Source organism: Musa acuminata, chromosome BXJ2-4 (assembly GCF_036884655.1).
Source record: "Musa acuminata AAA Group cultivar baxijiao chromosome BXJ2-4, Cavendish_Baxijiao_AAA, whole genome shotgun sequence".
Lineage (NCBI taxonomy): Eukaryota > Viridiplantae > Streptophyta > Magnoliopsida > Zingiberales > Musaceae > Musa > Musa acuminata.
The window spans coordinates 28,804,473-28,817,093 of NC_088341.1; the positions used below are offsets into that span (position 1 = coordinate 28,804,473).

At 33.6% G+C, this 12,621-nt stretch overlaps 1 protein-coding gene across 2 annotated transcripts; it reads right to left on the reverse strand.

Moving 5' to 3' along the window:
- Nucleotides 1-260: 260 nt before the first annotated feature.
- LOC135584343 (MDIS1-interacting receptor like kinase 2-like) lies at nucleotides 261-2,099 on the reverse strand. Of its 2 annotated transcripts, none has more exons than XM_065102170.1 (2): nucleotides 1,001-2,098; nucleotides 261-923 (listed from the first exon to the last, which is right to left on the reverse strand). In XM_065102170.1, exons 1-2 carry the CDS (start codon nucleotides 1,812-1,814, stop codon nucleotides 562-564), a joined length of 1,176 nt encoding a protein of 391 aa, XP_064958242.1. In that variant the 5' UTR covers nucleotides 1,815-2,098; the 3' UTR covers nucleotides 261-561. The 2 variants fall into 2 exon arrangements, with proteins under 2 accessions (XP_064958242.1, XP_018680543.2); XM_018824998.2 differs by having other exon boundaries at nucleotides 736-903; nucleotides 1,001-2,099.
- Between the last annotated feature and the right edge of the window lie 10,522 nt (nucleotides 2,100-12,621).

A 12,621-nucleotide genomic window follows, 5' to 3' on the forward strand; every position in this document is an offset into this window, starting at 1 on the left:
TTTCTTTCGACAATTAATTATTAAGAAAGTTTTATGCTAACTCATACTTGAGGACTTTAGGATTGCATAGAAATTATTAGAACAACGAAACACGATTTAGAGATTGTTTACCTGTATTTTTTTCATATTTCAGTCGTATATTATATGAGAAGGTATCAAAATCTTAAGAATTTAGAGATTATAAAGCATTTTAAAGTTAGCACATAAATTTGGACCTAAATATTCCAGAAATCCATTTACATTGTTTTCTAAAAAAAACGTAGATAATATTCTTTTTGACAACTCGAATACTCAGGATCAGAAGATTCATAGTCATACAATCTAATTTGATTATTACAACACGAAGGTTTAGAATCCATGTTTCTCTTGGAATCTTGAACGATCCTTTCCAACGGCGGTATTTGCCAGTAGAAATCTGATCAAGAGAAAGTACTGTATCTGATACTGCCCTCTATTGGCACTGCATGAGATAATAGTCTCTGCTCTTTTTGGATTCCCGGTGCCAGTGACATGCATCCGCTTCCATTCGATCGTATCATCATCAGCCCCATCATGCCTCCTTCATAGTTCAAGACTCATCAACTGGCACAACCTGATGGTGTGCATGGGCTGATGATACGCAGCATCGGGCTTCTCCTTGGACAACTCGTTGGATATCCACCGCATGTCCGGTCGTGACTTGGGATCAGTTCGCACGCACGTCAACGCGATCATCGTGGCTGTGGTTATCTCCTCCATGACGCGATCCGTGGGGCACGGAAGACGCCGATCCAACACATCTTTGAGGAGTGTGAGTTGTCCGCAAGGCGAAGACAGCGATAGAATGAGCTCCCCGGGGTGTCTTCCCATCATCACCTCCAGCGCCACCACCCCAAAGCTATACACGTCGCACTTCTCCGTTACCTTCATCGTGTAAGCAAGCTCTGTGAGAAGTAAATGTGGCTGTGATTCTTCTCCTGTCCTTAAGCAGAATGATTCGGTGGTGCATATGGGGTCATACCTGGGGCGACGTATCCCATGGTGCCTGCAAGCGTGGACCAGTTCGATGAATCAAGCTGCATGAGCTTCGCAGTGTCGAAGTCGGAGACGCAGGCCTTGAACTCTGAATTGAACAGGATGTTCTTGCTGGACACGTCGCGGTGCACCACGCAGGGGTTGCAGTCATGGTGCATGTAGCTGAGCGCGTCGGCCACGTCCCTCACGCACGTCACCCTCCTCTCCCAGTTCAGCTCCGCGGCTCTCTCGTCCTCCTCCAGCATGCACGCCAAGCTCCCCCTCTCCATGTACTCGTACACCAGGAACATCCACCGCGAGTGGTTACAGAAGCCGTAGAGCTTCACGACGTTGCGATGGCGGATCTCCGTCAGCGCCCGGATCTCGTTCCCGAAGCCCTTCTCGTTGAGCAGCCCCCCGTTGTCGGCGAGGTGGAACTTCTTCACGGCCACCACCTGACCGGTCGGAAGTTCTGCCTCGTACACGCTGCCACATCCACCAATTCCGACGCAGTAGGCATCGTCGAAGTCCTCCGTCGCGTCGATGATGTCGCAGAAAACGGCCCTCCCGTCGTAGTTCCAGATCGAGAACAAGTCCGAGTTGCTCGTCTCGGCTTCCTCCTGCTCCGAGATGCCGATTCTTTGGCGGCGGCAGAGAACAACACAAAGGTATACAACGAGGACAAATATCACGACAGAAATCAGAACCGAGATGCTGACAATAACGACTCCCAACCTGTGTGGTGGTGTTAGGCTCCACATCTCTTTAGATTTAGCAGGCAAATGAACAGACGCTGTTCTATTGATCTTGTAAGAAGACATCGAAGCAGTACCTGAGACCAGTGAAGACAATATCCGGGTTCTCGTATCAATCAAGAAGCTGCAACCACAGCAACTCGGATTCCATTTGAACGAGCAGGGTGCGGGTGGTTTAGTGCTTGACGGGGAAGACGAAGTCAAGCTCGTGGATTTAGCCTTGGAAGAGAATGCATCTGGAGGACCCCATGGAAGACTCCATTTGGAATCTCAGTCTGCGAAGACTTGATAAGTCAAGGGAAGACTCTCTTGAGATATCAAGACTGCAGAAATTATGTGAAGAAGAACTAGCCAGCCAAGGAGAAGATGTGGAAGAAACCAAAAGTCTTGTGGAATAAGCACGGAGAATGGAGACAGATGAGAACAAGAGACGTCTCTGGTTATGGTACCGTATTGGCGTCGACATCGATCACTAGTCTTCGCCGGTGAGCACAGTTTCGACGGTGTGATTAACGTGTTAATGATAAGAATGTGTTTCGTGCGAAGTGAAGGTGTTCTTCACGCCTAATGATATATCAATGTTTATTATATATTTGAAAGCCAAATTGAAGGATTCAATAAAGAGATATCGGAATACCTCTGACATGAGGTTAATATATTAGAGAAAATTGTGGCAATAGGAACATTTCAGAAGATTTATCAAAACAATGCATCTGTAAACACTCAGATCGGTCAAAAATCAATTTCAAAAAATTCATCTTAATATGATAATTATTATGCATCTAATGAAATAAATAGTTGATAATTAATGATGTTATGGTCATGACGGAATTCTTAGATATATGACATCAAAATTTAAGTATATAGTTTGTTTAATTAAAACTTAAAAATGAGTGAGTAATCACGATCGAGTTGATGAGATTTTGGATGAATCAGGAGCAAAAGAAAATAGCCAGTATGCACGACTTAAATAATTTGTAGAATTAAAAGCAACAGTCGGTGATAAATCGAAAAAGAGGCAAAAGCACTGAAAACTAGAAAAAGGTTGAGTGTGTTAAGAATTAAAATTATATAAAATTCTTATTTTTTATCATAACTAAAAGGTAATTATCCTTTAAATAAACTGATTAGATGATATTTTAGTTGTTTAAAATAAGTGATATGATAATATTCTCTTAATTTAATTTGATGTTCTTACACCTATAAATAGATAACAAGTATTGATCCATCTAAGTCTCATATCTCTAAGTCTAGGGTAAGTATTTTTCTTTTGAACAGTTTAATATATATTTATTTTTACTTCTATCTCGATTTTTATTTCTTTTATTTGGTTTGATCTTAGGTCATTAATACATTTTTACTAGTATTTGAGAAATGATTATACTTATATGGTATTAGTGTTACCAGGTTGATAATCTGTACTTTAAGATTTTCTTAATAAAAAAAATGATATTTTTCGACTAAGAATTACAGTAGTCGGGTTGGTGAATTTGATATTGAACTTATCAATCAGTCTAACTAAAAGATTTGAAAGACTTGTTTGGAGTCATATCTCATACAAGAGAATCTATGAGATGCGATTAGTAGCAAGCTAAATTTATGTTAAAAAGATCTTTATCTCTTTGAATATATTATTGGTTGTTAATTAGCTTCAAAGATTTGAATCAAATATATTACTCAATAAAAAGAATATGATTCGACTTTAGTATTTAGAGAATAATTTAGCAAATACTATCCGATGTAATCTCTTAATTTCTTAATTTTTTTGAAGATTAAAAACTTTATATTCAGATATCCAAATGAGCCTATTCAATATGTTACATCTATTCAAGGATGAGTTCTAACAACTATCTTTAGTAGAGCTAGAAAATCTTCTCGCTTCTCATTAATCCGTAATTTGTCGAGAGTCTCTACTTCAAGGGAAGATAAAAATACTTATTTTACATATAAGAAAAGGGATAATGATTAAGATAAAGAGAAGAAGGATGATACTAATAGTAAGCCATAGTCTTCATCTAATAATGTGCAAATCTAAAGAAGATCAAGTGTTATAGGTGTGGTAAGAGGTCATGTTAAGAAAAACTATCATTTTAAAATCATTGAATAAAATATTACAAATAAAGAAAATTATTCTAATGCTACTGATGAAGATTGGATCAAATATTTTATGATTAAAATTATTATAGTGGAGGCCATGACATTTATCAACTTCAAACATGACTTAGATAGTTAATTCAGGATGCGATCATCATCTTACCAGTGATGGTACCAAATTTATCAATCTTCGTAAAGGTTATGATGCAATTATCATGATAGACAATACTATTCACTAAGTAGAGAAAGAATACTTCAACATAACATTAGATAAAGATAATGATTCTATTATATTGAAGAGTGTTTATCATGTTTTAGGTACGAAGAAAAATCTTTTTTCTATTATAAATATAGTTGATGTTAAAAAATTATATTCTTTCTAGTCCTTATAAAGTCAAGTTTCTTCATAATAAAAAATAAATAAATATTAATATAGTACACACTAGTAAAAGGATTAAAGATTTATATATTTTGTTAACATCTAACTCTTATGGTGATATGATGAGTACAAATGATTATATATCAATATGACATACTAGACTTAGTCATATAAATTATCTCACATTAAAGGTCATGATATAATCTAAATTAATGGTAAATTACTTTCGAGGTATAATGTTCTATTAGAACTTATTCATAATAATCTAATGGGCCTACTCAAACTCCATCTTATTCATATTTTTATTATATACTTCTCTTTATTGATGATTTTACAAGGTTCACTTAGCTTTATTTTGTGGAAAAAAATCAAAGGTTTTCACCAAATTTCAAGAGTTAAAGTTAATAGTTGAATGTGATTTTGAAAGAAAAATTAAAAAGCTACGCATTAATAACGAGGGAGAGTTCACTTTTGCTATATTCTTCTCTTTTGCAAATAGCATAGCCTCAAAGTGAGTTCACTTGTATAAATACACCACAACAAAATGATGTGACAAAATAAAAGATTCAACATCTCATATAGACTTTTAAGTATTGATTTTATGCAAAGAATTTACCCAAAGCCTTTTGGGTAGAAGGTATGACATGTATAACTTATATTATTAATCAAAGTCTTATTAACTCAATCAATTTGGCCTTCAAATGAGCTCATGTTTGGAAAGAAACTAAATATTAAATATTTTAGAGTATTTAATGTTTCAGTCTATGTTCACATACCAGTCTCAAAGAGAAATAAACTTAATGCTAAGACCATGAAATACATATTTATTAGCTATAATAAAAAGAAAAAATATTGAAAATATATGAATCCATAAAAACATAGATATTTGATATCTCAAGATGTGTTTGATAAGTTTTTTCGTATTATCTTTCACAACTAGTTTCTTTTGGAAATATCAATCACAATAATAAAAGTGATATATATTCAAAGTACTCCAGTAAAGTTTGATTCGGAACTAATTGATGATCTTGGGCCTACTTAAGGAGTTAAGTAATGTGAGAGTACCATAGATGAAAAAATAAAGACTTATCATATATATGAAATTTGGAATCTTATGCCAAAGCTTACGAATATAGATCCAATTACTTGCAAGTGAGTCTACAAGGTAAAACATAAGTTAGATGGAAGTATAAATCACTATAAGATAAGACTTGTTATAAGGAGATTTTTAAAAAAATATGGAGAAGATTATGAGGAAATATTTAGTCTTGTGGCCAAGATTTCATTTGTCTCGGTGGTAATCTTCTTAGCAACTAATCTTGAGCGGAAGTTTTGGCAACTTTATGTGAAGAATGTATTCTTATATAGTAAAATTGATAATGACATTTATATAAAGCAACCACTAAGGTATATTTATATTTTTAAATCAAATTATATTTATAAGCTCAAGAAGACTCTTTATGTGTTAAAACAAGCTCTTAGAGTTTGGTATGAAAAAATTACTTAATATTTATATTTCTATAGTTAGTTTTCTTCTCATTTAAATCTTAGTTTATTCATTAAAAAGCAAGAAAGCCTACATATTATTATTCTTCTATATATGGTTGATATGATTATCAACGATAATAGTATAGTCGATATTTCAAAGCTTTGTGGTGATCTTTTTTTTCGATTTGAAATGAAAGTCTTAGAGGAGCTCAATATTTTTGTTGTCTAGAGGTAATAAATATAAAAGAAGTCATATTTATCTCTCAAATAAGTTATAAAAAAAAATATTTAAAAAATATAGAATTAATAAAAGTAAAATGGTTTATACTCCAATAATCGATGTAAATATAAAGCTAAGTTGTAACGATGACAAAGTTCTTTCTCATCCTAGATCCTTTTGTGCTCTTGTTGGTGAATCACTTTATGTAATCTCCAAGAAAGTTACATCTTAATGCAGCAAAGAGAAATATTAAAATATATTAATTGTATCCTTGATTTAGGGTAATTTTATAAGAATTGCATAATTATGTAGATTCACTTCTAGCTATCTTTTTTTGTATAGTTCTACTCAATCTCAAGATAAAATAAGAAACAAAATTAGTTTATCTTTCTACAATATAAGTATATTTTTTATTTGTTACTCAAGAATGTGCTAGTTACAAGTGTCTTGCAAGCCAATCATGTGAGTGATGACACATGTGATATGCTGCACAGTCTTTTTGCTTATGACACATGTGAATGTTGCTTGTTATATATATTGTGATGTCATTAGATCTGTATAATGAAAATTAGATCATGATGAAATCATGATAATGAGATCAATTCACCTATAAACACAGACCCTAAATATTTTCGGCCATAGGTTACTCGAGAGGGACATCAAGATAGCTAGACAGATCGATATACTATATACCTATTCATATGATAGAGGTGGCTGGTCTCATAGCTACTTGTGTGAGGACACTACATTAAAGATGATTTGTATGAGTACTCAACTCCTTGATACCGGACTTATAGGTTTGGAAGTTCCAGATCTAGTGTAGTTGGTCATCGAGAGTAGTAGCCAGCCTTACGAGGGCGATTGAGCATTGATAGAGGATCATTCACTCTTAATATTATGAGAGAAATATCTCACGTATTCTCACTCAAGCAAATCCCTAGCCTGGGTTATTCGAATTGAAGGAGAAAGAGTTCTTCGGGAAAATCCGATTAGAGTAAGACTTGAGTAGATTTCGTAGGAGCCTGACAATACCATATCCGATATATGATCTGTGGGATATTAGATAGATGAGAAACTATAGATACACAGTAATTGAGGATAAATAAGTCCAATAGATTAGATTCTCATGTATTGTTTAAAAACTCTGGCGTAATGGCCTGGTGCGTCCATAATCGATAAGTCGAGTGAATTATCATGGAGATAATAATTCATTGAATTAGAAAGAGTTCTAATCGGTATAACTCATAGCTTACTCAATATTGAGCATAGAAGGTCACACATATATGGTAGATGTTTCGGAGTAGAGGTTTGGATATAAGATATCTGTCAAGCCCCTATATTATTAGATTTTTTGGGTGAGACCCAATAAGAGCAAATAATGATTATTAGATAGAGATCCATTAGTACAAGAGGTTTAGGTAGTTGGAATTAGATCCAGTACTCAATAGGGCAAGATCCATTAGGGTTAAGTTGATAGGGACCTCTATAAATATGAGAGAACCAAAGGGGTCATAGGCTAGACTCTTTTTGGTTGCCACCTTCTATTCACCTCTCTCCCTCTCCTCCTTAAGAGGATAGGTTGGTCCTTCTTGATCATTGTTGCAAGGTGATGCGTGAAGACTATGAGGATTCGCATAGCAAAAAGAGGAGTGTCACTGCTTCATTTACCATGTGAATCACCACTAGAGAGGAGGACATCTGACATCCTTCATCCAACCAGTTGGATCTGTATTTTTTAGGATATACAATCCCTCCTAGGTAAATCATCTCGCATGTGTTATGCAATTTTTTGAATTTAGTATATCAATCTTCACACGATCATCCGATATTAGATTCTTGGGAAATCAATTTTTATTTTTTATCCTTCCACTATGCATGTGATACTTTATTAAAGTTATCCAACAGAATATATATGGTTAAGTGTTTGATCGAAGTTGTTTACTATCAAATTACTAATTATTTTATAATGTGACAATCAAAGTGCCCTAAAATTAGTTACAAATATGTTTTATTATTCAAGAACCAAACATATTAAAATTAAATATTATTTTATCTAGGAAAAGATGCTAGTAATTGAACTAAGGAAGATCAAGAGCAAAAATAATATTGTAAATATCTTTATCAAATCTCTCTCTAAAATATCTTTTTGAAGATGTTGGAAGCAAATTGGGACTTATCTCCAAAAGTATATTTTAAGAGGAGTATTTAGATTTGAAATTATATCTTTTTAGAGGATTTTAAGATTCTTATCTTCTGTCTTATCATGATTAAAAGATAATTATCTTTTAGATAAGTTGACTAAATAGTCTTTTTAGTTGTTTAAAATAAGAGATGTGATAAGATTCTCTTAGTTTAAGTTGAAATCTACATATATATAGATCCAACCAAGTCTTAAGTCTCGAGGCCAATAGGGCTTAAATATAAAGTTAGATTTAAGATATTATAAGAATTTTAATATATTTTTACTTCTACTTTTGTCTCATTTTTTTTCTTCTTCGAATGAAGAGGGAAGGTACCAAGTTAACTTTATTGATAAGGTCAACACAGGTCTGGGAATTCGTTTGGAGCAAGACTAGTCGGAGCCTAAGTTCAAGGGCTTTTGCTTTTTGTAAACCTTTTTGAGTATAGCAAAGCCTTCGGCTTGTAGTGGGGAAATGACATTATAAGATGACGCACTTGTTGCAAGACAAATTCCTTCCTTGTCTTCTATGGTAAAACCAAAACCTGCACAAACCAAAGGAGGGTTGAATGAGCCTTCGCAAGTGATGAGAAAGTTGAAGTTGATCCATTGATTTGTGGTTGAAGAGGTTATAGAGTAAGGTTGTGGGATGGGAAGCGAAAGCCTCTTATTTTGTACTAAATCAGATAAAATCATCACTAAATGAGATCACCTTTTCCACAGGATGGGAGCCTTGGCTCAATGGTTGCAAAAATATCAATCAATTCTATTTAGACAAAGGTTCCATAAAGTGATAGCAATATTTTTTCTAAGAAGAGAGGAGGAGTCAATGGAAGCAAAGAATAGTGATTCAAAAAGCCAAGATCCAATATGCCAACTACCAGAGTTTGAGAAATCAACTTTCAAACAATACTTAATAGTATTTTCAGAGCTCAAGAGCCAATTCACATTCAAAGAAAATATACTATGAACACTATCAAATATGGCAAGAGTCAATTTGTGAGTGAAAAGTTTTAGAAAGATACAAAGAGGTGGCAAGTTTTTTGTAGAGATGTTTTCAAAGAAAGATTTTAATTTTTAGATAAACCTTGAGGACCTCCTTAAGGTTTTCTTTCCTCGACAAAAGGATCAAACCCACTTGTACTCATTGGGGCTTTCGGCTAGATGAATTTGAAAGATTTTTTTAGTAAAAGAAGGGTAGAAGCCATGATGGAGGAGAGAGGTGTTCTATCCATTTGGAGTGATTAGATCACTCATCGATTGGAGTGAATCAAGGATAATAAGGTTAACAAAAGTGGGTCATTTGTCGAAAGGAATATTAGACATATAGGGGTCAAGAGAGATTAAAGTATTTACTATAGAAGATAAATTAATGATGTGGACAAGTTATAAATGCCACTTCATTTGGTCCAATCTTCATACTTTTCTTTCATTCATTAACCTTTTCTTTTTAGAACATAAATACTCATCACCATCAAGAATTTGCTAGCCTTGTCAAGAGTTGTTTAATGGCCACATCTAAATATATATTCTGAGTTGGAAGTGGTCAGGAGGATAAGAAGTGATAACAATCAAGATCTCTCGTGATAACAACCGCAACAACAGTCAAGATCTCCCGTGATAACAACAGTCAAGATCTCCCGTGATAACAACAGTCAAGATCTCCCTAACTACATGATAAGATATCCTAAATCTGTTGAGAAAAATTCTCTCATGTATAAATATGGAGTATTGTGTACTGTTTCAATTAATCAATACAATCTTCTTCTTTCTATTTCATTTCATTTCTATCAAGAAGAGCGTTATTATTATAGTCAGACCTACCTTAAATGTTGTTGATTTTTAGGTTTCATTTCATTTCTATCAAGAAGAGCGCTATTATTATAGTCAGACCTACCTTAAATGTTGTTGATTTTTAGGTGAGATGGTACATGATTTTTACCAAACTTCAAATTCTCATTTGAGAGTCATCTGAGTTGACATAATCTAATTCTTGAAAATATAATTTTGCATCAAAATGAAAAATCATCTATGTAGTTTTATATTGTTACTCCTAGACCTAATCATGTTTTTGAGTTAACATATATGATCCTTATAACTGAGTTGAGTTGATTAGTTCTCCACTAAAATCTAACATTTAAATAAAATTTTCATAATTATATTATGTATGAACAAAAAGAAACAAAAACCTACATAGAAATTATCTCCTGGCTTGAAGGTACAAATAAAGACATACAAAACTACATTTAAAGTCTCTCAACTTTTTTTGTTGGATTAAGTTCATACCTCATAGTGTTTTGTTGGCTCATTTAGAATAAATGGTGATGAGATGATGGCTTTCTTAACCACATGAAATTTAGAGGTACTCACTCGGTCAGACCGAGTTTGAGTCAAGTTTGAGCTAGTCGAGTCGCCGAGCTTACTCAAAATTCTTCTTGATTGAGTTATTTGTGTGGCTTCACATTATAGGTAGCAATTAAATAAGCTGGTTGTAGACAACTATTTCAAATAAGCTCCAAAATTAAGAGAAGATGGAAGGCTTAGAACCATAATAATGATTATTAAATTCAGAAATCATAATGTATGTTTAAGACTAATGTAAATACAGAAGGTATAAATATACAGAATTCAGAAACTATAATTGTGTGTCATTTTAATAATCGACAGAGCGTTCTCAAAGTCGTCACGAAGTTTGACAGCTTGAGATGAACCAATCGGAAGCCAAATCTGTGAATAATCAATCAGAATCATCCACTAGCTCAAACACTTTCGGCAGTGCTGCACATTTGGCATGTAATGAATGCATCGTTCATCTTCTTGACCACACACACTCCGATCTTCGTTACTCAGGTTATTCCTTCGTGCCACTCATCAAAGAAACTAAATGTTGAGTCTTTGTCACAAGAAAACTTCCAAAACTCGGAATCAATATTATGCAATGCAAGTAGAAAGGACAAGATTGAATAAACGAATTAGAATGCCTAGACGACCCCTCGGAGATGGACAAACCATGTTAGAATTAATGTAGCCCACATAACCTTCAGTTCCCGTGATATAGGTGATGATTTAATACATGACTTAAATGTTATTGATTAATGAGGAAGATAAAATTGAATTGAATTATCATATGTATTAATAAGATATTAATTCTGAATTGATGTCTTGATGGAAGGCATCTTTTTTATGTCACTATATATTCAGAATCTAGTCCTCTCTCCACCCATAGAACAGAAATGATATTTTCATTAATAACATATGTCAAAATAAAGGGGTAAGGGAGAGAAACCAAAGATGTATTTATCTGAGTTGTTCTTTAGGAAATTCGGATTTCTTAAAGAATCTCTTTAAGGTATACATTGATGGATCGGGGTATGTTTTTTTCAATTAAAATTTATATCTGTGAAAATCACTGAGTTCAAAGATCATAGGATTTATGTTGCTCATCTTGAAGTTTTATTTGTGCATAGATTTAAATGTTTAGCCATGTTTTAGGACTTGTGATTTTTTAATATTGAGTTTTTGTTCCTCTTATGATTGATTAAAATTATGATTGTGTTGTTTTACATTGATTTCGATTATAATTTAACTCTTAACGATCGAATTTAACTTTGTTTATATTGTACCACCCATGAAACTTGATTTTCTTTCATTTTTATGAAATGGATGATTATATGTCATATTATGGTAATAAATTAAATTATGACATTATAGTTTTATTTTATATATCATGAGTTAAAATTATGATTAACTTAACTTTTATGTATTATGTGATTTATTAGATGCTAAAGTGGTTGAACATTAAGATCACATAATAATAAATATGATAATTGATATATTCTACTAGATTGCATTGTGTATCCAAAGATAGCGGTTTGAATATATTCAATTGTCAAGTAAAATGAGATATAAAAAAGTATCATTACATTTGTATATTATAGTTGTTAGGATCAAGAGCACTAAGGGGGGGGGGGGTTGAATTAGTGCAGCCGAAAACCTTCTACGATTAAATCAAAAACTGCGTTCGTTCGTTAAAAGTGATTTCGGTAAGAAAGCTGATTTGTAAATCACTTTAACTTTTGTTTAAGCTAGATGCAGCAAGGATATAAATGCAGTTTGCAGTTATGATTCAAATCAGATAGTAGGCGCAAACTGAAATATGATATTCGTACGAAAAAAAACTGATTTACATCTAAATGATGATTCGTAAATCACTTGATTAAGCGAGATACAGTTTAAGCAAGGATATAAAGGCAGTTTGCAGTTATGATAGAAATCAAAACGTAAACGCAAACCGAAATATGATGATCGTACGATAAAACTGATTTACGTCTAAACGCCGATTCGGAAGGTGCAAAGCTTGAAACCCGATCGTATATGCGCAGAAAGCAGTAAGCTTTTGAGGAGGTTTGCAGTAAAGATAATATGCTCAAAGTAAATGCAAACCAAGATTTAGAGTGGTTTGGTCAATCTTGACCTACTCCACTTTTGGCTTCCTCCACCGACGAGGTCACCG

Coding starts and splice junctions, on each gene's coding strand:
- LOC135584343 (XM_065102170.1), bottom strand. CDS start 1,814: ATGTCTTCTTACAAGATCAATAGAACAGCGTCTGTTCATTTGCCTGCT. Junction 924..1,000: donor CATGGGATACGTCGCCCCAG/GTATGACCCCAT, acceptor TACTTCTCACAG/AGCTTGCTTACACGATGAAG.